The following is a 27526-nucleotide window of genomic DNA, read 5'->3' as shown; positions in this document are numbered from 1 at the left end:
TGGATTTGTATTCCCTTTTCATGCTGAGTTCACCTAGCAGCTGTGTCTTTTTTTAAGGTATTCCATAGATTATTTTTAGGAGGCATGACCTATTATGGGCGTGGCTTTCAGAAACATATTTTTTGCCACCCGTGAGAGAAAATGTTCACGTTACGTTTGTACACTGCAAATTAATATTTCCCTTCAATATTTTTGCACATTATAATCTTTTAATATAACATTAATAACATTCATTTTTACATAATGTAACACAATGGTACAAAATGCAAAAGCTCTTAAAGAACTCATACACGTGTAAGCCTCATTGAAGTTACAAAAGTGTCATATCTCAACAAACCAGAATGAATAACCCAGCAACAACCCAACCTTAATATTTTTAAAGAAAACAACCCAAATAAGTGACATAATGTCTGCAACCCAGAAATTGGGTCATCCAAACCTCCCAGAATGTTGTAGAGTGTAGAATAAAGGTAGGACAACTAGAAATTAATAATGGATTTAATTCTGAAACACCGGGGGCTAAACACACCAATGTCCATTTCTCTGAGTAGCCAGTAGTTTTTGCATTTTTGTCCTCTTGCTCTTCTTGCTGGTTGAAGTGGACTATAGTGCTGCAATATTGAAATGGACTATGATGTGTATGTATCTGTGTGTGTGTGCGTTTGTGTGTGCTTGTGTGTGAGTCTCCAGCTGAACCACGCAGAGTCCAGGCTGACCCAGCTGGAGGGCTGCCGCTGTGACAGGACGTGCAGTGCCAACGGTGTGGACTACAGAGACAAAGAGCTGTGGGTGGACCCAGAGAACTGCAGGAACTGCGTCTGCATGGTGGGTATCCCACCTCATCACACAGATACAATGACTTTGTGTCTTCTCCTCACAAAAGTCAATAGTTTCACCTCACACTAGTCAATTTGTGTGTTTTTGGGATATTCATGTCAGTTCAATTCACAAGATAAAAAACATACAAATAATGATAATGAGGGGCAATAAACAATAGATAACATTATAAAACATAGAATGGCGCCGGCGAGGATGGCTGCTGTTTTACAGGCTAATAACCAACTGTGCTATTTGGTTTGTTATTTCGCATTGTTTGTAACTCATTTTGTACATAATGTTGCTGCTACTATCTCTTATGACCGAAAAGAGCTTCTGGATATCAGAACAGAAATTACTCCAACGCAATGGATATAGAGCTGGCTGGCTTCTCAGTGCATCGGCAGGACAAGGCAGCTACGTCTGGCAAGACAAGGGGCGGGGGTGTGTGTCTATTTGTCAATAACTGCTGGTGTGCGATGTCTAATTTTAAAGAAGTCTCAAGGTATTGCTCGCCTGAGGTAGAATAACTCATGATATGCTGTAGACCACACTATCTGCCAAGAGAGTTCTCATCTATATTATTCGTAGCCGTCTATTTCCCACCACAAACCGATGCTGGAATTAAGGCCGCACTCAACGAGCTGTATAAGGCCATAAGTAAATGCTCATCCAGAAGCGGTGCTCCTAGTGGCCGGGGACTTCAATGCAGGCAAACTTAAATCAGTTTTACCTCATTTCTACCAGCATGTCACATGTGCAACCAAGGGGGAAAAAATCTCTATACCACCTTTACTCCACACACACAGATGCATGCAAAGCTCTCCCATGCCCTCCATTTGGCAATTCTGACCATAATTATATCCTCCTGATTCCTGCTTACAAGCAAAAATAAAGCATAAAGTGCCAGTGTTTCGTTCAATACGGAAGTGGTCAGATGACGAGGATGCTACACTACAGGACTGTTTTGCTAGCACAGACTAGAATATGCACCGGGATTCATCCAATGGCATTGAGTAGTATGCCACCTCAGTTACCGGCTTCATCAATAAGTGCATCGACGACGTCGTCCCCACAGTGACCACACGTACATTTCCCAACAAGAAGCCATGGGTTACAGGTAAACAACCGAACCGAGCTAAAGGCTAGAGCTGCCGCTTTCAAGAAGCGAGACACTAATCCGGACGCTTATAAAAAATCCCGCTATGCCCTCAGACGAACCATCAAACAGGCAAAGTGTCAATACAGTACTAAGGTAGAATCCTACTACACCAGCTTTGACGCTCTTCGGATGTGGCAGGATTTGAAAACTATTATGGACTACAAAGGGAAACCCAGATGCGATCTGCCCAGTATTGCCCAGTGTCTACCAAATGAGGATAACTGACTTTTATGCTCACTTCAAGGCAAGAAACACTGAAGCATGCATGAGAGCACCAGCTTTACCGGACAACTGTGTGATCACGCTCTCCATTGCCGATGTGAGGAAGACCTTTAAACAAGTCAACATTCACAAAGTCACGGGGACAGATGCTTTACCAGGACATGTACTCAAAGCATGCACTGACTGTGAAGTGTCTTCACTGACATGTTCAATCTCTCCCTTACCGAGTCTGTAATGTCTACATGTTTCAAACAAGAAAGCAAAGGTAACCAGCCTAAATGATTACTGCCCCGTAGCACTCACGTCGGTTGCCATGAAGTGCTTTGATAGGCTGGTCAGGGCTCACATCATCCCGGAAACGCTAGACCCACACCAATTCGCATATCACCCCAACAGATCCACAGATGATGCAATCTCAATCGCTCTCCACACTGCCCTTTCCCACCTTGGCAAAAGGAACTCATATTTGAGAATGCTGTTATTTGATTAAAGGTCAGTGTTCAACACCATAGTGCCCACCAAGCTCATCACAAAGCTAAGGACCCTGGGACTGGGCACCTCCCTCTGCAACTGGATCCTGGACTTCCTGACGGGCCGCCCACTAGTGGTAAGGGTAGGCAACAACACATCTGTCAAGCTAATCCTCAACAAAGGGGTTCCCTCAGGGGTGTGTGCTTAGTCCCCTCCTGTGCTCCCTGTTCACCCATGACTGCGTGTCCAAGCATGACTCTAACAACATCATTAAGTTTGCTGACGACACAAGAGTGTTAGTCCTGATCACCAACAACAAAGCCTATAAGGAGGAGGTCAGAGACCTGACAGTGTGGTGCCAGGACAAAAACCTCTCCCTCAATGTGAGCAAGACAACAGGCCCCCATTAACATCGACAGGGCTGAAGTGGTGCAGGTCGAGAGTTTCTAGTTCCTTGGTGTCCACATCACCTAGGAACTTTCATGGATATATATAATAATATAATTTATATTTGACATTCTTCAAAGTAACAGAAAAATAATTTGAGATTTTTCAAAGTAGCCACCCTTTGCCTTGATGACAGCTTTGCACACTCTTGGCATTCTCTCAACCAGCTTCACCTGGAATGCTTTTCCAACCGTCTTGAAGGAGTTCCCACATTTGCTGAGAACTTGTTGTCTGATTTTACGGTCCAACTCAACCCAAACCATCTCAATTTATTTGAGCTTGGGGGTTTGTGGAGTCCAGGGCATCTGATGTTGCACTACATCACTGTCCTTCTTGGTAAAATAGCCCTTACACAGCCTGGAGGTGTGTTGGGTCATTGTCTTGTTGAAAACAAATGATAGTCCCACTTAGCCCAAACCAGAAGGGATAGCATATAGCTGCAGAATGCTGTGGTAGCCATGCTGGTTAACTGTGCCTTGAATTCTAAGTAAATTACAGACAGTGTCACCAACAAAGCACCCCCACACCATAACACCTCTTCCTCCATGCAGTACGGTGTGGAAATACACATCTAGAGATCATCCGTTCACCTACACAGCGTCTCACAAAAACATGGCGGTTGGAAGAAAACATCTCAAATTTGGACATCGGACCAAAGGACACAATTTCCACCGTTCTAATGTCCATTGATCATGTTTCTTGGCCGAAGCAAGTCTCTTCAACTTATTCGTGTCCTTTAGTAGTGTTTTTTTTGCAGCATTTCAACCATGAAGGCCTGATTAACACATTCTCCTCTGAACAGTTGATGTTGAGATCTGTATATTACTTCAACTCTGTGAAGCATTTACTTGGGCTGCAATTTCTGAGGCTGGTAACTCTAATGAACTTACCATCTGCAGCAGATGTAACTCTGGGTCTTCCATTATTGTGGCGGTCCTCATGAGAGGCAGTTTTCATCATAGTGCTTGATGGTTTTTGCATCTGCACTTTCAAAGAAACTTGAAATTGTTCATATTGACTGACCTTTCTGTCATAAAGTAATGATGGACTGTCATTTCTCTTTGCTTATTTAAGCTGTTCTTGCCATAATATGGACTTGGTCTTTTACCAAATAGGGCTATCCCCTCCTTCCCTGTCACAGCACACCTGATTAGCTCCAATTCATTAACCTCTAGTGACACCCCATCCCGTGAACGGGACCATTGTCATCATCTGACACTAATTAGAATAACGCAACAGACATAAATATTACTAGAAAATATTCCTATTCATGAAAATCACAAGTGAAATATATTGAGACACAGCTTAGCCTTTTGTTAATCACACTGTCATCTCAGATGTTCAAATATGCCTTACAGCCAAAGCTAGAGAAGCATTTGCGTAAGTTTATCGATAGCCTAGCATAGCATTTTGTCCAGCTAGCAGCAGGTAACTTGGTCACGGAAATCAGAAAAGCAATCAAATTAAATCGTTTACCTTTGATGAGCTTCAGATGTTTTCAGTCACAAGACTCCCAGTTAGATAGCCAATGTTCATTTTTTCCAAAAAATATTCTTTTTGTAGGCGAAATAGCTCCGTTTGTTCTTCACGTTTGGCTGAAAAATCGACCGGAAATTACGGTCACGAAAACGGCGAACAATATTCCAAATTAGCTCCATAATATTGACAGAAACATGGCAAACGTTGTTTATAATCAATCTCAAATATCTATTCGATAATATATCCACCGGGACAATTTGTTTTTCAGTAGGACCGATTGGAATAATGGCTGCCTCTGTATTTTACGCGAGAGTAGCCGCTTATGGGTATTCTTCAACATAAATGCGTAAAACTACATCACAATGCTGTAGACACCTTGGGGAATACGTAGAAAAGTAATCTGGTTGATAGCCCATTCACTGCTCAATAGGGACCCATTGGAACACAGAGCTTTCAAAGCACGAGGCACTTCCGGATTAGATTTTTCTCAGGCTTTCGTCTGCAATATCAGTTCTGTTATACTCACAGACAATATTTTTTCAGTTTTGGAAACTTTTGAGTGTTTTCTATCCTAAGCTGTCAATTATATGCATATTCTCGCATCTTGTCCTAACAAAATATCTCATTTATACTTAGAGTATGGTATTTTTCCAAAAATGAAAATACTGCCCCCTAGTCACAAAAGGTTTTAAGAAGGAAAGGAATTCCATAAATTAACTTTTAAGAAGAAACACCTGTTAATTGAAATGCATTCCAGTTGACTACCTCATGAAGCTGGTTGAGAAAATACCAAGAGTGTGCAAAACTGTCATCAAGGAAAAGGGTGGCTATTTGAAGAATCTCAAATGTAAAATATATTTAGATTTGTTTAACACTTTTTGTGGTTAATAAATTATATCATATGTGTTATTTCAAAGTTTTGATAAGTTAACTATTATTCTACAATGTTGTAAATAGTAAAACGTTTTTTTTAAACGAATGAGTAGGTGTTCTAAAACTTTTGAACGGTCGTGTATATACTGGACAGTGTCAAAGGAAGACCCCAAAAATATTCTTTCTCTATTTCCTCCCAAAGCTAATGGGCATAATTGTGTCCACAACAAGGACAATGGAATAGGTTTCAATATGATATAATTTGACAATGTAATATACTAAAATTGGATTTATATAACCTAATATGGAGAACATGCTCTCTCACGCTGTAACGGCGTTCTTCTTTAGTTGAAAGAGAGTCGGACCGAAATGCAGCGTGTAAGTTACTCATGTTTATTATGTGAAGACAAACGAACGAACTATACACGAATAACTAATAAATACAAAAATAACAAACAGAACGTGAAACCAATTACAGCCTGACTGGTGCACACTACACAGAGACAGGAACAATCACCCACGAAATACAAAGCGAAAACCAGGCTACCTAAATACGGTTCCCAATCAGCGACAACGAGAATCACCTGACTCTGATTGAGAACCGCCTCAGGCAGCCAACCTATTTAACACACACACACCCCTAATCAGCTACAATCCCAAACACTACAAACCCCAATACGAAAATACAATACATAATAAACCCATGTCACACCCTGGTCTGACTAACTAATAAACTAAAACACAAAATACTAAGACCAAGGCGTGACACACGCTCGCTCTCTCTCTCGCTCTCATTTTTTAAATGTAGTTGTTGTGGTAGAATTAAGTATATTGTTTTTCAACCCACATGGGGACGCCGTCCCTGTCACTTTGGCACGGTTTTAGGTGTGTTGCTGAAGCTACTGTCACTGTGGAGTAGCTTCCGTGGTTGCCGTAGTAGAGAAGGTAGGATACGAGAATGTTGCTTATTTGTCACTGATGAATAAAGTGGTGGTATTTTTTCTTAAATAAGAGCGCCTTGTTGATCGCAAGGTTGAGCATGGCATACTTCGTTAAAGGAATGTTTATTCAAGTTACGGCGCTTTTTTCTCCGTCAACAAGGGTAATGATTTCGAACGTTTATTCCCAATGAGCTAATGGAGCATGAGTTATTGCGGTTTGGAAAGTTTGCAAGTTCAATTAAGATTGTCCCGTTGGGTTGCGAACACTCAGCTTTGAAACTGGTTATGTCGTTTCGGCGAGAGGTGTTTGTTTTTGGACTCACTGGAGCAGACTTTGGAGTTATCGTTTAAAGTCAGGTATGACAACAGACTGTATATGGCTCATGCTAGTACGGGTAGTCAATGGTGTTTTGAGTGTGGTGATGTTGGCCATAAGCGACATGCTTGCCCGAAAAGGGAGAAGGCAGAGGGAAGATCGCAGGTGGTCCTCGTAACGCCTGGGCCCACTGATGTAGGGAGCGGTGGGCCGACAGCGGTAGAGCAGCCACAAGCACTTGTTGCTGAGGAACAAGTTGTCTATGTTGAGGGCACGGAGTAGCAACTGGTACCAGTGGGAAATGTTATGCAGCAGAAAAATATTGTTGTTGAAGGTAAGGATGGATCTGAAGAGCCATTTCCTCAGACTAATGAGGAGCTGCCCAGTATGAGTGCTGGGGTACAGGGGGGGGTCATGTGGAGCTAATCTTCCAGGTAGTGGAGATGCCCACTATGAGTAATGGGGTACAGGAGGGGGTTCAGGTGGGGCTAGTCTCCCAGATAGGGGAGGAGATGCCTGGTAAGTGCAAGTGGGGACTGTTGAGAGGGATTTGGTAGAAGGGAGTCAGGGGTCTGTGGCCTCCGTTGAGGAGGAACGGGAGAAGGATATGGATATCTCTATTGATAAGATAGCAGCTGGTGACGACTCAATTTACAATCAAGAGGAGGTAAATGGGTTCGTGGATGAGACTTTTGGGAAATCTGTCAAATTGGCAGATTTTTTTGATGTTGATAAGTTTGTGAGGTCAGCTGTGATGTTACAGAAGACGGTGGGGTTAGACCAGTTGAGTGAGAAGAAGTGTTTTTGCTTGAGGAAATTTGTTTCAGCTGTCACAGCAGCAAAAGGTAGTGCGAAATGTGGTCAGGTTAAGAGAAAATGTAACAATGATGATGATCATGCCTCATAGGGTGTCTTTTTTCTCTTTGGTTTCTCTGTGGTTTCTTCAGCTTTTCCATATGGAGATACTAATGGTATGTTCTCTCAATATTAATGGGGGAAGGGACAGGAATAAGAAGGCTTGGGTATTTGAAATAATAAAACAGAAAAGGCTTAATGTAGTTTTTCAAAAGGAGACACAGTGATGAGGCTAATGAGGTTGAATGGGGTATGTGGTGGGAGGGGCAGCATATACTCAGTCATTGTATTAATTTCAGTACCATGACAATCTTGTTTTCCTCAGGCTTAGGGGTGACTGTGGTATCTACAACAGAGATTGTCAAGGGTTGGGTTTTATTGGTCAAGGCGGATGTTTTGGGTTTTATGTTTAAAAAAAATGTTTATGCTCTTAATGAGGGTACAGAGCGTATTGCTGTATTTGATCAAATACAGGAAACCTTAAGACAGTGTGACCAAGAGGGGTGTGTGGTTTTAGGGGGGGACTGGAACTGTACAGTGGATGTTACTGTTGATCACACTGCTGAAGCACCTCACCTGCTGGTTTATTAACTGAGGTTGAGCTTTCTGATGTGTGGAGAGTAAGGAATGCAAGAGTTAGCAGTACACATGGCTAAAAGTTAATGAAGGTTGTGTCAGTGCAGCAAGGTTAGACAGGTTTTATGTCTCTAAGCAATACTGTAGTAGGGTTGGAAATTAAATTACTCCTGAGGGTTTCTCTGATCACTATATTGTTACTGTTGAAATTCACTTGTCCTGTCCACTGGTATTTTAATGTTAAGTTGTTACATGATGTCATGTTGTGAGAAAGGTTTTTGTTGTTTTGGGAAAAATGGAGGGTTACAAAAGGCAATTTTGAGTCCTTGAGACAATGGTGGGAGGTTGGGAAGGCCCAAATACGATTGTTTTGTCAACAGTATACTGCCCTGTCTCGTATTGAAGTTAAAGAGACTATCAGAGCCCTTGAACAGGATATCAAATCTATTGAATTGAAGTTGCTCACACAGAATGACTTCCGGTTCCGGGTTGGAGCGAGCGGTCGCATCTACACTTCGGTCCGCAGGTAGTATAACTTTTCATTACATTTTCATTACATTTCATTATAGTACAACGGTTTGATTTGTCTAATCTTAGCAATTTCTTCTTAGCTAGCTACATAGCCGTCTTTGTATCAAAGATAATTGCGTAATTATCGTATTTCGTCATCCTAACGTAGTCTACACTGCTATCTGCCCAGCAGCTAGCTAACGTCCACCGTCTACTAGCACTGTAGAAACTATTACAATCAACTGAACGACTCGATTAGTGTAGTGTTAGCTAGCTACATAGTTGTCTTTGCTGTCTTCGTATCCAAGATAATTGTATAGTTTAGAGTGTGTAGACTTAGAGTGATTATCTTAATTTACCGAGGTTAGCTAGCCAGCTATTTGTCGTCCTTAACGTAGGAGATACTGCTAGCTAGCTAGCCAACAGCTAGCCAACGTCTACCGAATTGAACTTCAACTACCCGGTCAACATTCCGCTTCGCTCCACAGGTAGTATCACATTTTCATTTCACTTCATTACAGTACAACGGTTTGATTTGTTTTTTGTATCTAAGACAATTGTGTAGTCTAGAGCGATTTTTTAGGTTAGCTAGCCAGCTATTGTCGTTCTTTTAACGTAACGTAACGTAATCAACACTGCTAGCTAGCCAGCTAGCCCCCGAATAGCAGCACTGTAGAAACTATTACACTCGACGGAACGACTTGATTAGTGTAGTGTCAACAACGCAGCCACTGCCAGCTAGCCTACAAAGTCAACAACGCAGCCACTGCCAGCTAGCCTACTCCAGCAGTACTGTATCATTTCAATCATTTTAGTCAATAAGATTCTTGCTACGTAAGCTTAACTTTCTGAACATTCGAGACGTGTAAGTCCACTTGTCATTCCAATCTCCTTTGCATTAGCGTAGCCTCTTCTGTAGCCTGTCAACTATGTGTCTATCTATCCCTGTTCTCTCCTCTCTGCACAGACCATACAAACGCTCCACACCGCGTGGCCGTGGCCACCCTAATCTGGTGGTCCCAGCGCGCACGACCCACGTGGAGTTCCAGGTCTCCGGTAGCCTCTGAAACTGCCGATCTGCGGCCAACAAGGCAGAGTTCATCTCAGCCTATGCCTCCCTCCAGTCCCTCGACTTCTTGGCACTGACGGAAACATGGATCACCACAGATAACACTGCTACTCCTACTGCTCTCTCTTCGTCCGCCCAGGTGTTCTCGCACACCCCGAGAGCTTCTGGTCAGCGGGATCCTCATCTTACCCAAGTGGTCATTCTCTCTTTCTCCCCTTACCCATCTGTCTATCGCCTCCTTTGAATTCCATGCTGTCACAGTTACCAGCCCTTTCAAGCTTAACATCCTTATCATTTATCGCCCTCCAGGTTCCCTCGGAGAGTTCATCAATGAGCTTGATGCCTTGATAAGCTCCTTTCCTGAGGACGGCTCACCTCTCACAGTCCTGGGCGACTTTAACCTCCCCACGTCTACCTTTGACCTCACCCTCTCACCTTCCCCCCCTACTCACAAGGCAGGCAATATGCTCGACATCATCTTTACTAGATGCTGTTCTTCCACTAACCTCATTGCAACTCCCCTCCAAGTCTCCGACCACTACCTTGTATCCTTTTCCCTCTCGCTCTCATCCAACACTTCCCACACTGCCCCTACTCAGATGGTATCGCGCCGTCCCAACCTTCGCTCTCTCTCCCCCGCTACTCTCTCCTCTTCCATCCTATCATCTCTTCCCTCTGCTCAAACCTTCTCCAACCTATCTCCTGATTCTGCCTCCTCAACCCTCCTCTCTTCCCTTTCTGCATCCTTTGACTCTCTATGTCCCCTATCCTCCAGGCCGGCTCGGTCCTCCCCTCCCGCTCCGTGGCTCGACGACTCATTGCGAGCTCACAGAACAGGGCTCCGGGCAGCCGAGCGGACCTGGCATCCTTTCACTCCCTCCTCTCTACATTTTCCTCCTCTGTCTCTGCTGCTAAAGCCACTTTCTACCACTCTAAATTCCAAGCATCTGCCTCTAACCCTAGGAAGCTCTTTGCCACCTTCTCCTCCCTCCTGAATCCTCCTCCCCCTCCCCCCCCCTCCTCCCTCTCTGCAAATGACTTCGTCAACCATTTTGAAAAGAAGGTCGACGACATCCGATCCTCGTTTGCAAAGTCAAACGACACCGCTGGTTCTGCTCACACTGCCCTACCCTGTGCTCTGACCTCTTTCTCCCCTCTCTCTCCAGATGAAATCTCGCTTCTTGTGACGGCCGGCCGCCCAACAACCTGCCCGCTTGACCCTATCCCCTCCTCTCTTCTCCAGACCATTTCCCGGAGACCTTCTCCCTTACCTCACCTCACTCATCAACTCATCCCTGACCGCTGGCTACGTCCCTTCCGTCTTCAAGAGAGCGAGAGTTGCACCCCTTCTGAAAAAACCTACACTCGTTCCCTCCGATGTCAACAACTACAGACCAGTATCTCTTCTTTCTTTTCTCTCCAAAACTCTTGAACGTGCCGTCCTTGGCCAGCTCTCCCGCTATCTCTCTCAGAATGACCTTCTTGATCCAAATCAGTCAGGTTTCAAGACTAGTCATTCAACTGAGACTGCTCTTCTCTGTATCACGGAGGCGCTCCGCACTGCTAAAGCTAACTCTCTCTCCTCTGCTCTCATCCTTCTAGACCTATCGGCTGCCTTCGATACTGTGAACCATCAGATCCTCCTCACCACCCTCTCCGAGTTGGGCATCTCCGGCGCGGCCCACGCTTGATTGCGTCCTACCTGACAGGTCGCTCCTACCAGGTGGCGTGGCGAGAATCTGTCTCCTCGCCACGCGCTCTCACCACTGGTGTCCCCCAGGGCTCTGTTCTAGGCCCTATCCTATTCTCGCTATACACCAAGTCACTTGGCTCTGTCATAACCTCACATGGTCTCTCCTATCATTGCTATGCAGACGACACACAATTAATCTTCTCCTTTCCCCCTTCTGATGACCAGGTGGCGAATCGCATCTCTGCATGTCTGGCAGACATATCAGTGTGGATGACGGATCACCACCTCAAGCTGAACCTCGGCAAGACGGAGCTGCTCTTCCTCCCGGGGAAGGACTGCCCGTTCCATGATCTCGCCATCACGGTTGACAACTCCATTGTGTCCTCCTCCCAGAGTGCTAAGAACCTTGGCGTGATCCTGGACAACACCCTGTCGTTCTCAACTAACATCAAGGCGGTGGCCCGTTCCTGTAGGTTCATGCTCTACAACATCGCAGAGTACGACCCTGCCTCACACAGGAAGCGGCGCAGGTCCTAATCCAGGCACTTGTCATCTCCCGTCTGGATTACTGCAACTCGCTGTTGGCTGGGCTCCCTGCCTGTGCCATTAAACCCCTACAACTCATCCAGAACGCCGCAGCCCGTCTGGTGTTCAACCTTCCCAAGTTCTCTCACGTCACCCCACTCCTCCGCTCTCTCCACTGGCTTCCAGTTGAAGCTCGCATCCGCTACAAGACCATGGTGCTTGCCTACGGAGCTGTGAGGGGAACGGCACCACAGTACCTCCAGGCTCTGATCAGGCCCTACACCCAAACAAGGGCACTGCATTCATCCACCCCTGGCCTGCTCGCCTCCCTACCACTGAGGAAGTACAGTTCCCGCTCAGCCCAGTCAAAACTGTTCGCTGCTCTGGCCCCCCAATGGTGGAACAAACTCCCTCACGACGCCAGGACAGCGGAGTCAATCACCACCTTCCGGAGACACCTGAAACCCCACCTCTTTAAGGAATACCTAGGATAGGATAAAGTAATCCTTCTCACCCCCCCTTAAATGATTTAGATGCACTATTGTAAAGTGGCTGTTCCACTGGATGTCATAAGGTGAATTCACCAATTTGTAAGTCGCTCTGGATAAGAGCGTCTGCCAAATGACTTAAATGTAATGTAAATGTAAGAATGACCCTGGACTAGTTATGAATTTACAGGATAAGAGACATGAACTGAGGTCATTTCTACATGAAAGAGTGAATGGTGCCTTGATTAGGTCCCGTTTTGCTACCCTCAAGGATATGGATGCTCCTAGCGCTTTTCTATTAAACCTAGGACAGTCGACATTGCAACGTTAACAGATGGTTTGCCTTCGTCTCCCTGATGGGAAGGTGACCACGGATGACAGTGAAATGTGCCAACATGCCGTGGATTTTTACTCTGCCCTCTATAAGGCGGAGGATTGTGATTCTATGTGTACTGAACCGTTGTTAAATGGACTTCCTCAATTGGGACCTGAGCAGAAAGTTTCTTTGGACTCTAACATTACTCTGCAGGAGCTGTCCACAGCAGTAATGCAGCTCTCAACAGGTCGAGCGCCTGGAATCCATGGTTTACCATCTTAGTTTTATAAGCACTTTTGGGGGTCTATTTGGGAGGATTTTTATGAAGTGGTTTGTGAATCTTTTCATGAGGGTTCTCTTCCTGTATCCTGTCAAAGTGTGGTGCTTTCATTGTTGCAAAAAATGGGAGATTTGGCTCTTATAAAAAATTGGTGACCTTTTGCATTGCTGTGTGCAGAATATAAAATTGCATCGAAATGTATTTCAAACAGGTTGAAAGAGTATCTGGAGCTGTTGGTCCACAAGGACCAGTTTTACTGTGTACCTGACCGCTGTATTGTTGATAACTTGTTTCTAATAAGAGAGATTTTAGACATTTGTAAACTGTCTGATGTAAATGTGGGTTTACTTTCTTTGGATCAGGAGAAGACCTTTGATTGTGTGGATCACCAGTACTTGTTCAAAACAATGAAAGCCTTTGGGTTTGGGGATGTGTTCTGTTTACTGTATGCTGGGGCCTCATGTGTGGTGAAGGTGGGGGTGGTTTGAGGTGCCACATCCCTGTCAAAAGGGGCATCAGGCAGGGATGCCCAATTTCTGTGCAGTTATATTGTCTGGCAATTGAACCAATGCTTTGTTTTTTAGGAGCGAGGCTTACTGGTTTCTCTGTGCCAGGAGTAATGAAAGGTCCCATGATAGCACTGTCTGCGTATGCAGATGATGTGACAGTTTTTATTCAGACGGGGTCCGCTCCACGGTTACCAGGGTGGCTTCAGTGGGGCAGAGATGGGATGAAGACTTTTTTTCTAGGCTCTGATGTATTTCTGAAAAATAACTGGGAGGGTGTAGTGGAGAAAGTGTGTGCCAGACTGTCAAGGTGGAAATGGGTGCTACCCCAGCTGTCTTATAGGGGAAGGGTACTGGTAGCTAATAATCTTGCTGCCTCTACCCTGTGGCAGACTAATGATTTTACAGCCACCTGATACAATAGCTTCAGAGGACCCTTGTCAATTTCTTCTGGTCTAGACAACACTGGATTAAAGCTGCAGCCCTGAACCTGCCACTGCACGAGGGTGGGCAAGGCCTGGTGGACATTTCACCAGGGATGTGGCTTGTTGAAGAACCTCTTTTTTACAACACTGCCATCCAGTCCCGTACTCTGGGTTCAGGTAGCCTACGTAGGTGTGGGGTGTACTAAGCTGGGTCATCTGATGCGGAGCAGGAGCAGATCATTGAGTCTGAAACTCTGGCACATCTGTTTATACAGTGTTCCAGGTTGGTTGGGATGATTGACTTGATCACTTCTTTGTTCTCAGCTTTGGTAGAGGTTTTCTCTCCCCAGCTGTTTATATTTGGGCTAAAGTACAGGTTTAGTCGAAGGGGTGTAGTTATTTAGCTTAATTTTGTGTTAGGGGCAGCTAAATTAGCAATATGGAATACGCGAAAGAACAGTATTCGGGGACAGGGGTCTGTGGATGTGGTGGGAGTGTTGGCAGTGAGACTGCTGGTTGAGTTTGCCATTTACAAACTGGTTAACAATATTGATCTGTTTATGAGTATATGGGGTATTCAGAATCTGTTGTGTGCAGTTACTGTGGAGGAGGATTTGGTTCTGTGTTTTTAATTGATGTGTAACTATGGTTTTGTAGTGTTGTGTTTTTATTGTGTTGTGGGATTATTTAAAACTATCTCTCTCTCTCTGTCTCTGTCTGTGTACTCTGTTTTTTTGTTGATGCTTTCCAATGTACCAAGTAATTATATTTTTGTTTTCTCATGATTTGGTTGGGTCTAATTGTGTTGCTGTCATGGGGACAGTTTGTGAGCAGAGTCCCTGTACCAGCTGGCAGAGGGTACTCTTCTCCAGGTTCATCCCTCTGTAGGTGAGGGCTTTGTTATGGACGTTTTGAGAATCACTTCTTGCAGGTGTTTGTCACGTTGTGAATTTTTGGTATTTTGATATTTTTAGCAAGATCCTATTTGGGATGTCACATTTTATGTTATTTTTGATGGAGCAGAAGGCCCTTCTTGCCTCGTCTCTCAGATCATTCACAGCTTCGTGGAAGTTATCTGTGGTGCTGATGTTTAGGCTGAGGTATGTATAGTTTTTGTGTGCTCTATGGCAACAGTGTTTAGGTGGAATATGTGTTCATGGTCCTGGCATCTGGACCTTTTTTGGAAAACCATTATTTTTGTCTTAATGAGATTAACTGTCTGGGCCAAAGTCTGGCAGAAGATTTAGTTAATGCTGCAGGCCCTCTTGGGGACAGAAGCACCAGACATGCAAACAGTAAACATTTAACTTTAGACTCTGGTAAGGTGAGGCCGGGTGCTGCAGACTGTTCTTGTGCCCTCACCAGTTCATTGATATAAATGTTGAAGAGGGTGGGGCTCAAGCTGCATCCCTCTCTCACCCCCTGGCACTGAGGAAGGAAATCTGTGTTTTTTTATCATATTTTTACTGAACACTTGCTGTTTGTGTACATGGATTTTATCATGTTGAAAATTTTACCCCAACACTGCTGTCAATCCATTTAGTAAAAAATTGGTAAAAAGCCAATTTAACATCTGCTCAGAACATTGTTTTTGCTGAGGAAATGTAGGAGTCTGCTGTTAATGATAACGCAGATGATTTTCCCAAGGTTGCTGTTGATGCATATACCACAGTAGTTATTGTCAAATTTGTTTCCACTTTTGTGGATTTGGGGGGGGATCAGATATATCTCCTATTGGAGAAACCACAAGAAATCTAAGTAAACTTCAATTCTATTTGGCTCTAAACAGACTGTACACGGTGACAGACTATTTGACTACTGTAACAGATTGAAAACTGAGAAAAACACTAACTATGTACAGACTCAGTGAGCACAGCCTGGCCATAGAGACCGGATGTCCCAGGCAAACCTGGCTGCCCAGAGAGGACAGGCTGTGCTCATTCTGCCCTTGTAACAATTTTTTTTTTAACCAGGCAAGTCAGTTAAGAACAAATTCTTACTTTCAATAACGGCCTAGGAACAGTGGGTTAACTGCCTGTTAACCCACACGTGTGCGGAGAGTCAGGGAGTGAGTGTTTTAATAAAAAACCGCAGCATAATCCAAAACAAGTAACACGAACCAGAAACCGAAACAATGACGCCCGGGGAAGGAACCAAGGGGAGTGACATATACAGGGCAGGTAATCAATGATGTAATGGAGTCCAGGTGAGTGTCATATTGCGCTAATGAGCGTAATGATGGTGAAAGGTGTGCACCTTAACGAGCAGCCTGGTGACATAGAGGCCGGAGAGGGAGCAAACGTGACAGCCCCCATGATGAGATAGAGACAGAGCTGAATTTTCTTTGAAACTGTGACAGATATTTTGACATAAGAAATTAATTATTTGCCAAAATTATACCACAATTTGAAGATTTACATACTTGGTGAAACAACAAAATGCTGTGTTTTAGCAGCCAAATGTGTGGCCTCCTGCCACAACCTGAGGGACAGCCAATGAGAAGTATGGTGTGATTACTCATTATTGTTCTTATTATTATTTGTTATAATTGCTGTTAATATGAGTATCACTATTAATTACAAACAGTCTGGTATATTCCTGTCTTTGACCATCATTGAGAGAGAGAGAGAGAGAGAGAGAGAGAGAGAGAGAGAGAGAGAGAGAGAGAGAGAGAGAGAGAGAGAGAGAGAGAGCCACCTTGACTTCCTGCTATGAGCCTATTACAGAGTCCGGTTTTTATGATAGAGTTTGATTATGTGATTTGCACAAATAACAGATGAGGACTGATGAATAAGGACATGAGTTTTGAATGCAGTATGTTTTTGTCTGTCTGTTTTACACTCATCTTGTTGGCAGTGCCAAAGACACGGGCACACACTGGGATGTTAGAGCTCTGTAATGCTATCTGTTTGTTTTAGGGTAATCTTTTGTCTCTTCAGAATGGAGTGGTGGAGTGTCACAGGATATTCTGTCCCCCTACCAACTGCTCAGAGGACTCTCTTCCCGTGTATGTGGTGGGCACCTGCTGCAAGAAATGCAGACGTGAGTACTGTCATTATGGCTCGACCACAGAGTGAGGAGACAATGTGCTAGAGCACGGCACTCACATGGGTCAAGCACTAGGCTGTGTATAGTTTGAGAATAGGAACAGTGTGTCCAGTGGAGTTGTTATTGTGTTAAAGTGTGGCACACTTAGAAAAAACGTTTAGATTTGTTCCTAAAGGGGTATAAACGCCTGTCACAGGGGTAGTACCCTGTACGGTACTTCCTTTGTACCTTTAATTATAGGTACAGAAAGCATTCAGAAAGCATTTATACGCCTTGACATATTTCACATTTTATTGTGTTACAGCCTGAATTTTAAATTGTTAAAATGTAGATTTTGTTTCACTGAACTACACACAGTACCCCATAATGTCAAAGTGGAATTTAAAAAAATAATAAAACATTTAAAGCTGAAATGTCTTTAGTCAATAAGTATTCAACCCTTTGTTATGGCAAGCCTAAGTAAGTTCAGGAGTAAAAATGTGCTAAACAAATCACATAATAAGTTGGATGGACTCATTTGTTGTTCAATAATAGTAGTTAACATGACTTGTTTATAGGCTACCCCATCTCTGTACCCCACACATACAATTATCTGTAAGGTCCCGCAATCAATACCCATTTTTACTGGGCTCTACTCATATAGAACACACACACACACCTACACATATTTGGGACTAAAAATGAGCTCCACCTAGAACTTCAACCTGTCCATGAATGAACTGAGAGACAAAGCAAGGAGGGCTTTCTATGCCATTAAAATATATATTAAATTAGACATACCAATTAGGATCTGGCTCAAAATGTTCAAATCAATAATATAACAAATTGCACGATATGGCAGCGAAATGTGGGTCCGCTTACAAAACAAGAATTTGACCAATTGTACAAACACCCAATTGAAACGCTGCATACAGAATTTTGAAAGAGCATCCTCAGAGGACAGAGAAAAACTCCAATCAATGCATTCAGAGCAGAACTAGGTTAATTCCCTCTTCTTCTCAATATTCAAAAAAGAGCCAACAAATGCTATAATCATTTAAAAACAAGTGACCCCCTACATACAAAGCCCTCGACTGCAAGAGGTGACCATAGAGAAGAGTCCCCTAAGCAGCTGGTCCAACCAAACAAAGCCTCAAGAAAGCACTCAGAAAATCTGACCCAACCAAATGATTACAAATCAAAATAAAAAATGCATCACCTATTGGAGAAACCAGTAAACCAGTAAAGTAAATTTCAATGCTATTTGGCTCTAAACAGACAGTACACGGTGGCACACTATCTAACCACTGTATACCTACGGATAGAAAACTGAGGAAATCACTATGTACAGACACAATGAGCACAGCCTGGCCATAGGAACCAGTTGTCTGGTTTCATAATAAGTTAATTGACTCATTTGCTGTTCAATAACAGTGGGTAACATGATTTTTTAAAATGGATACACCATCTCTGAACCCCACACATACAGGACCCCCTGTAAGGACCCTCAATCGAGTATTGCGTTTCAAGCACATTCAACCACAAAGACCAGGGAGATGTTTTAATGCCTCAAAAAGAAGGGCACAGATTGGTAGATATGTAAAAATAGGCAGAACACTTAATATCCCTTTGAGCATAGCTTTGACTAGGCTATTCCAGGACATTTAAACGTTTCCCCTTAAACCACTGGAGTATTGCTTTAGCAGTATGCTTAGGGTCATTGTCCTGCTGGAAGGTGAACCTCCGTCCTAGTCTCAAATCTCTAGAAAACATGAAACAGGTTTCCCGCAAGAATCTCCCTGTATTTAGCACCATCCATCAATTCTGACCAGTTTCTCATTCCCTGCCGATGAAAAACATCCCCACTGCATGATGCCGCCACCACCATGCTTCACTGTGGGGATGGTGTTGTCATGACGTTGGCCTCTTTTAGCAAGCCCCATCCCCCTCTCCCTGCCTCCCCCTTTCCTCCTTCAACTAGGTTGCTGTGGTCAGAGAGATGTCGTAAATTCCTGAGGATCTCCTCATGGACACACAGTGTAGAGAGAATACATTTTCACAGAGAACAAAGCAATTCCTTCCACCTCACAGAACTTGAGGTACGAACAAATTTCATGTTCCGAAGAAAGTATAAAAGATCGGTGAAGAATCCAGCTACGAACTGGTCCATTTGTCACAACTTGCAGAAGCTCATGGGAGACGGTGTGGCCACATTACCATAACGCTGTTTATATAATAGCCTCAGATATGAGATTTACATCTAATTGTTGAATGAGTGAGCATGATACTGTTTGTATAATTGTGTAATATGATTTTGGACTGTTTCATGAAGAAAATTAAAATTCCCTTTTGATTTGAACTAAATCAGAGGACTCAGGGACGGTCAGGCCTCCTGGGACAGCCCTTTTTCGTCCCTTCTGAATAAAACCCCCACTCTGTTTTTTGATCAGCAGACCGAGCTTACCTCAATTATGAGATGGCTAAAGGTTGCAGACCATGTTTTTCTCCATTAGAGGAGACAAAGGTTGTAGACCATTGCTGAATCTTTTAACCATACCGCGTGGTTAAACTCTTAGACTATCGATACCGACAGAATAAGAACAAGTCTTTGATATTAATTACTAGTCTGCAGCTAGGAATTCAGTATCATTGAACACTAGGAGAACGACAACCGCCGAAACATCCAATCTATAACAAATGAATGAATGTCACTCTGAACTACCCCATATAACCACGACGGAGAGAGAGAGGGAGAGAGACAGACAATTCTTCAAAATAAACAAACTTTTCACCAGCGATCAAGATGACACACTGAGCGTAAATATATATATTGATTGCAATTGTTCCCGAATGCTGGTTTAGCCCACTAGGGCACATTCTCCTATCATTTCATGTAACCATATTTATTGTTTGTTTATGCATTTCTGTGAATTACTTAGTTAGCAATAAATAAATGATATAAGACAATTGATGTATGGATGACTCATAGTGAAGACTGGGTTTGTGCAGATAACCATCAATTTACGACGTTTGGAATGAGACTAATGTGAGGTAAAGTAAATAATTCATTAATTCGAAGACTAATTGATCAGATAAAATATCTGAAAAGGTTTTTTAGGAAATGATAACTTTGTAATCTGAATATTTTTCCTTGGTGCCCCGACTTCATAGTAATTACGGTTGCATGATTAATCAGTCTAATCACGTAATACTAATTACAGAGAACCTTTGATAAAAACTGTCTTCAGTTTACTGATAGTAAAGACACGACAGTGTACTCGGGTGATGTGAGGTGTTGGGTTTGCACCCACATAGTGTTTTCCTTGATGGAAAAAAAGCTCAATTTTAGTCTCATCTGACCCAAGTACCTTCTTCCATATGTTTGGGGAGTCTCCCACATGCCTTTTGGCGTACACCAAACGTGTTTGCTTATTTTTTCTTTAAGCAAATGACTTTTTTTCTGTCCACTCTTCCGTAAAGCCCAGCTCTGTGGAGTGTACGGCTTAAAGTAGTCCTATGGACAGAGCTTGGCATCTCCTTCAGGGTTATCCTTGGTCTCTTTGTTACCTATCTGATTAATGCCCTCCTTGCCTGGTCCGTTTTGGTGGGCGGTCCAAGTTTTGGTGGGTGGCCATCTCTTGGCAGGTTTGTTGTGGTGCCATATTCTTTCCATTTTTAATAATGGGTTTAATGGTTCTCTGTGGGATGTTCAAAGTTTCAGATATTTTTTTATAACCCAACCCTGATCAGTTCTTCTCCACAACTTTGTCCCTGACCTGTTTGGCGAGCTTCTTGGTCTTCATAGTGCCGCTTGCTTGGTGGTGCCTCTTGCTAAGTGGTGTTGCAGACTCTGGATGTCACGTCTAATCAAGGTGGGTGGAATCAGGCGCAGAGAGCAGATAGCGATATGAAAGTTTATTCTCCGGTGAACAAGAAACACGGTCAACCCAATACACACAGGGTGAACAATCCAACACAGGATAAAAGACGAACCGGAGAATAAGAAAACAAGATACACCGACAGACATGGATGACAAATAAACAAAGGGCGGGAAACCCTACTATATATACAGACACTAATTAACACACAGGTGAAACAATCAGACAAAACCAACAGATACACGAAGACAAGATACACCGACAGACATGGATGAACAATCCCGCACAAAACAAGGGCGGGACAACCTACTATATATACAGACACTAATTAACACACAGGTGAAACCAATCAGACAAAACCAACAGATACACGAAAAGGGATCGGTAGTGGCTAGTAGGACGGTGACGACGACCGCCGAGCACCGCCTGAACGGGCAGGAGAGCCAACGTCGGCGGAAGTCATGACAGTACCCCCCCTGACGCGCAGCTCCCACCACCGTCCTCGAGGACAACCCGGAGGACAAGGTGCTGGGCGATCTGGGTGGAGGCGGTGGAATTCTATCAGGAGAGAGGGGTCCAAAATGTCCCTCACCGGAACCCAGTATCTCTCCTCCGGGCCGTACCCCTCCCAGTCCACGAGGTACTGTAGGCCCCCCACCCGGCGTCTCAAATCCAGAATGCCTCGAACTGTGTACGCCGGGGACCTCTCGATGTCCAGAGGGGGCGGAGGGACCTCAGGCACCTCAACTTCTTGCAGGGGACCAGCCACCACCGGCCTGAGGAGAGACACATGAAACGAGGGGTTAATACGGTAATACCTAGGAAGTTGTAACCTGTAACACACCTCGTTTATTCTCCTCAGGACTTTGAACGGCCCCACACACTGCGGCCCCAGCTTCCGACAGGGCAGGCGGAGGGACAGGTTTCGGGTCGAGAGCCAGACCCTGTCCCCCGGTGCAAACACGGGGGTCTCACTGCGGTGCTGGTCAGCGCTCCTCTTCTGCCGTTCTCCCGCTAACCGTAATGAGTCCTGAACGGCTTTCCAGGTGTCCTTGGAGCGCTGTACCCATTCTTCCACCGCAGGAGCCTCGGTCTGACTCTGATGCCATGGAGCCAGGACCGGCTGGTAACCTAACACACACTCAAAAGGAGACAAGTTAGTAGAGGAGTGGCGTAAGGAGTTCTGGGCTAGTTCGGCCCATGGAACATACCTTGCCCACTCACCAGGCCGGTTCCGACAGTAGGACCGCAGAAACCTGCCCACATCCTGGTTTACGCGCTCCACCTGCCCATTACTCTCGGGGTGAAAACCTGAGGTTAAGCTAACCGTGACCCCCAGTCTCTCCATAAACGCCCTCCACACTCTGGATGTGAATTGGGGACCCCGATCAGAGACGATGTCCTCAGGCACCCCATAGTGCCGGAAGACATGGGTAAACAAAGCCTCAGCAGTCTGCAGGGCCGTAGGGAGACCGGGCAACGGAATGAGACGACAGGACTTAGAAAACCAATCCACAATGACCAGGATCGTAGTACTTCCCTGGGACGGGGGAAGGTCGGTAAAAAAGTCCACCGATAAGTTTGTCCACGTCCGTTGTGGAACGGGGAGGGGTTGTAATTTCCCTCTAGGCAGGAGGAGCCTTGCTCTGAGCACACACTCAGCAGGAGGAGACATAAAATCTCACGTCTTTAGCCAGTGTGGGCCACCAGTATCTCCCTCTCAGACTCTGCACTGTCCTCTTGATACCAGGATGACCCGAGGAGGGAAGAGTATGAGCCCACCGAATCAGCTTGTCCTGGACCATCCTCGGCACGTACTTGGTCCCTAATGGACAGTTAGGAGGAGCCGGCTCTGATCGTGAGGCCCTCTCTATCTCAGCGTCCACCTCCCATACCACCGGTGCCACGAGACATGAAGGTGGAATGATGGGAGTTGGCTCAACTGACCGTTCCTTGGTATCATAGAGGTGAGACAGTGCGTCAGCTTTGGTGTTTTGGGAGCCTGGCCGATATGTGAGGGTAAACTGGAACCTGGTAAAAAACATGGCCCATCTAGCCTGACGTGGATTTAGTCTCTTAGCTGCCCGGATGTACGATGTACGATGTACGAGATTACGATGGTCAGTCCAGATGAGAAAAGGGTATTTAGCCCCCTCAAGCCAATGTCTCCACACCTTCAGAGCCTTGACTACAGCTAACAACTCCCGATCCCCCACATCATAGTTTTGCTCCGCTGGGCTGAGCTTGCTCGAAAAGAAAGCACATGGGCGGAGCTTGGATGGCACACCCGAGCGTTGGGAGAGCATGGCTCCTACCCCAGCCTCGGACGCTTCCACCTCCACTATGAACGCTAAAGAGGGGTCCGGATGCGCCAACACGGGCGCATTTGTGAACAGCTCCTTCAGACGACTGAAAGCTTTGCCCGCCTCTGCTGACCAGCGCAAGCGCACCGTTCCTCCCTTCAGCAGTGAGGTGATGGGAGCAGCCACCTGACCAAAACCCCGGATAAACCTCCGGTAGTAATTGGCAAACCCTAAAAACCGCTGCACTTCTTTCACCATGGTCGGAGTCGGCCAATTACGCACGGTTGTAACGCGATCATCCTCCATCACCACCCCGGAGGTGGAAATACGATACCCCAGGAAGGAAACGGACTGTTTGAAAAACTCACATTTCTCCGCCTTGCAATACAGGTCATGCTCCAGTAGTCGCCCAAGTACCTTACGCACCAGAGACACATGCTCCGCACATGCTCCTCTGAATGGGGCGGCAGGGTAGCCTAGTGGTTAGAGTGTTGGACTAGTAACCGGAAGGTTGCAAGTTCAAACTCCCGAGCTGACAAGGTACAAATCTGTCGTTCTGCTCCTGAACAGGCAGTTAACCCACTGTTCCCAGGCCGTCATTGAAAATTAGAATTTGTTCTTAACTGACTTGCCTGGTTAAATAAAGGTAAAATTCAAATTAAAATGTACCCCTGTCCCAGCGATCCATCGCAACTGTCTCCTCCTGGGACAATGGATGCACGTGACTCCTAGGAAGTGCAGCGTTTTCCAGAAGGTTTATCGCGCAGTCCTCTCGACGATGAGGTGGTAATTGGGTCGCCTTACCTTTACTAAAGGCGATAGCCAAATCGGCATATTCAGAGGGAATGCGCACGGTGGAAACTTGGTCTGGACTCTCCACTGTAGTCGCACCAACGGCAACTCCTATACAACTACCTGAACACTCCTCTGACCACCCCTTAAGAGCCCCCTGTCGCCATGAGCTAACCAGGGAACCCCCAACACCACTGGAAACACAGGTGAATCTATAAGGAACAGGCTAATCTGCTCCTTATGATCACCCTGCGTTACCATGTCCAGCGGCACCGTAGCCTCCCTAATTACTCCTGACCCTAATGGTCGGCTATCTAAGGAGTGCACGGGGAAAGGTCGATCTAACGACACCAGGGGAATCCCTAGCCTTAACGCAAGCCCACGATCCATAAAATTCCCAGCTGCGCCTGAATCGACTAGCGCCTTATGCTGTAGAGAGGGGGAAAACCCAGGGAAAGAAATCAATACAAACACATGACCGACAGGAAGCTCTGGATGAGTTTGGTGCTTACTCACCTGGGGTAATTGAGCAGTGTTCCACCTGTCCTCCCGACTCCTAGACGAGTTCCTCCAGCACCGGTCGGACGTGTGCCCTCGTCGACCACAACTGGTGCAGGAGGACACTCCTCCTCTGGTCCCCCTCGAAGCCGTACCTCCTAATTCCATAGGGATAGGGACAGGGGGGCTGGGGATTGGAAACGACAGGACCTGATCCGAACGCCTGCGAGCAGCCAGCAGGTTGTCGAGACGGATAGCCAGATCGATAAGTCCATCCAGTGTGAATGTGGTGTCCCGACATGCCAGCTCCCTGCGGATGTCCTCCCTGAGACTACATCTGAAATGATCAATCAAGGCCCTGTCAATCCATCCTGCTCCTGCTGCCAAAGTCCTAAACTCTAAGGCAAAATCCTGTACGCTCCTCGTCTCCTGACGCAGGTGGAACAGCCATTCACCCGCCGCCCGACCCATTATGTGACATCAGAAGGTAATTGGTTGCACCAGATCTTATTTTGGGGCTTCCTAGCAAAAGGGGGGAAAACCACTTTTCCATTTTTTTCCCCTATTTTTTTTAAACAATATATTTTTTTTAATTTCACTTCAGCAATTTGGACTATTTCGTGTATGTTCATTACATAAAATCCAAATAAAAACCCATTTATATTACAGGTTGTTATGCAACAAAATAGGAAAGACGCCAAAGGGGTGAATACTTTTGCAAGGCGCTGTAAAGTAATACTACAAAAATTGTGGCAAAGGACTCTTTGTCCTGAATAAAAAGCGTTATGGTTGGGGCAAATCCAACACAACACATCACTGAGTACCGCTCTTCACATTTTCAATCATGGTTGTGGCTTCATCGTGTTATGGGTATGCTTGTCATCGGCAAGAACTAGGGAGTTTTTTACAACTATAAGCACAAGCAAAATCCTAGAGGCAAACCTGGTTCAGTCTGTTTTCCAACAGACACTGGGAGACAAATTCACCTTTCAGCAGGAGGTCAAATCTACACTGGAGTTGCTGACCAAGATGAAACTGAATATTCTTGAGTGGCCTACAGTTTTGAATTAAATAGTTTTGAAAATCTATGGCATGACTTTAAAATGGCTGTCTAGCAATGATCAACAATTAAGATGACAGAGCTTGAAGAATTTCAAAATGGACAAATATTGTACAATCCAGGTGTGCAAAGCTCTTAGGGCCAGATCCCGACTTCAGAATGTATGACTTTCCTACACTACGCACACCTTTCCTATGCACTTCTCAGTATTTGGTGTACAGACTTAATTCATGTGCTTCAGGTGTGAACCTTGCACGCTCTGAATAAATATCATTCAACTGCTGAAAACCCTCCCACTTGCTGGCCAAAATGTCTCATGGCTTTGTCATTCAATAGCATTTTAAGTACATTTTCATCTTAAGCCATCCCTTTAAATATGGTGCACCTTTTGATTATAATTTTGTCAACAGACTCAATAGAATACTTTGAGAGAATGGGTTGAGAACATATTGATCAACGAAATGTCACATGGGCCTTCCTAATTAGTATATCAGATAGGGTTACAAAATTCCCAGGTTTAACAGAAATCCTGGTTGGAATATGGCTGAAATCAGGAGAGAATAAAGCAGGAAATCTGGGAATCCTCCAACCAGAATTTATAGAAAATCTGGGAATTTTCGAAAAGTAACCGGCATGTTGCAACCCTAATACCAGAATTGCTTTACTGTATATATACTCACATATCACCAATGATAATGTCCTTTTCCTTTGTCCCCACAGCAAAATGCACCTACATGGCCCAAACTTTGTCAGAGGGCCAGCGTCTGCTAATGAAAAGGTGCACAGAATGCAAGGTAACAACGGATCCATCCTTCCCTGACTAACAGCATTTGGGTTGTAACAATACCATTATTGTGATACTCGGTACTTTGAAGTATCATGATATTCATGGCAAGTAAACAAAACCTGAAGCAGACTTAATTTCTTGAGGAAAACGGTCCTAATGTTGGAAACAAAGAAACAAACATCATTACGTGTCACCCAGTGTCAAATTTGTGTATATTCGAAGCTATAGCACACAATATTTTAAATAAAGCAGGTTTTCAAAGAGTTGAGTTTGCTTCGTGTTTTCCTTCTTGCCATCGAAAATCGAGTATCATATTATTGTAATTGTAATGGTTTTCTTCTGGGGAAAGAGAGGTGGACCAAAATGCAGCGTGGTTAGTTTTGTGCATCTTTAATAAAGATGAAAGTACAACAATCTACAAAACAAGAACCGTGTAAAACCAAAACAGTCCTATCTGGTGCCACAAAGACAGGAACAATCACCCACAAAACCCAACACAAAACAGGCAACCTAAATATGGTTCCCGATCAGAGACAATGACTAACACCTGCCTCTGAGAACCATATCAGGCCAAACATAGAAATAGACAAACCAGACACACAACATAGCATGTCCACCCAGCTCACGCCCTGACCAACACTAAAACAAGGAAAACACACACGAACGATGGTCAGAACGTGACAGTGATACTGGTATCGTAACAAGCAAGTTGTACAACTTGGTTCTGTAGATTGATCTCTGTGTTATTTAATTATCCAACTGGCTTTATTAGTTCTCAGAGCCCAGACACAATATGTTGTCATGCCTGTACTGTGAGGATCACAATGGGTCAGATTACCTTAGCAATGATTGACAATAACCAGACCTTCTCTCAACCACAGAAGAAGGGACGAGGGAACTGTGCTGGTTTGACAGTTTACACCCTGTTGTAAATCACAGGAGAAGGAGGGCTCTTTCTAAGCCTTTAGTATCAACCAAAGGAATTGCTTTGTTTCAGTCTTTCCCCGCTGAAACTCTAACACGGTCAAACGTGGATAGTGGAATGATATTTCTAACAGAAGAATGTGGGGGATGGTCAGTGGGGAGCTATAGAAAACAAATATAATATTACTTTTAATTGTGTGATGTCATTAACTGTATGGACGAAATACTGTTCCTCGGAAAATATATCCCATTTATCTGTCAAGTTCACATCCGATACATTGTGCAT

General features: G+C 44.7%; 1 protein-coding gene across 1 annotated transcript in view; it reads left to right on the top strand.

Moving 5' to 3' along the window:
* Nucleotides 1-624: 624 nt before the first annotated feature.
* LOC135553103 (protein kinase C-binding protein NELL1-like) overlaps nucleotides 625-27526 on the top strand; it is a 248369-nt gene continuing 221467 nt past the window's right edge. The window contains exons 1-3 of the mRNA XM_064985206.1: nucleotides 625-825; nucleotides 16910-17012; nucleotides 26250-26323. Coding sequence (XP_064841278.1) covers nucleotides 625-825; nucleotides 16910-17012; nucleotides 26250-26323 — 378 coding nt within the window. The remainder of the gene's footprint in view (nucleotides 826-16909; nucleotides 17013-26249; nucleotides 26324-27526) is intronic.

This window comes from Oncorhynchus masou, chromosome 2 (genome assembly GCF_036934945.1).
Source record: "Oncorhynchus masou masou isolate Uvic2021 chromosome 2, UVic_Omas_1.1, whole genome shotgun sequence".
Taxonomy (NCBI): Eukaryota; Metazoa; Chordata; class Actinopteri; order Salmoniformes; family Salmonidae; genus Oncorhynchus; species Oncorhynchus masou.
Note: the sequence above shows the minus strand (reverse complement) of the source record. Positions and strands in the feature narration are given on the sequence as shown.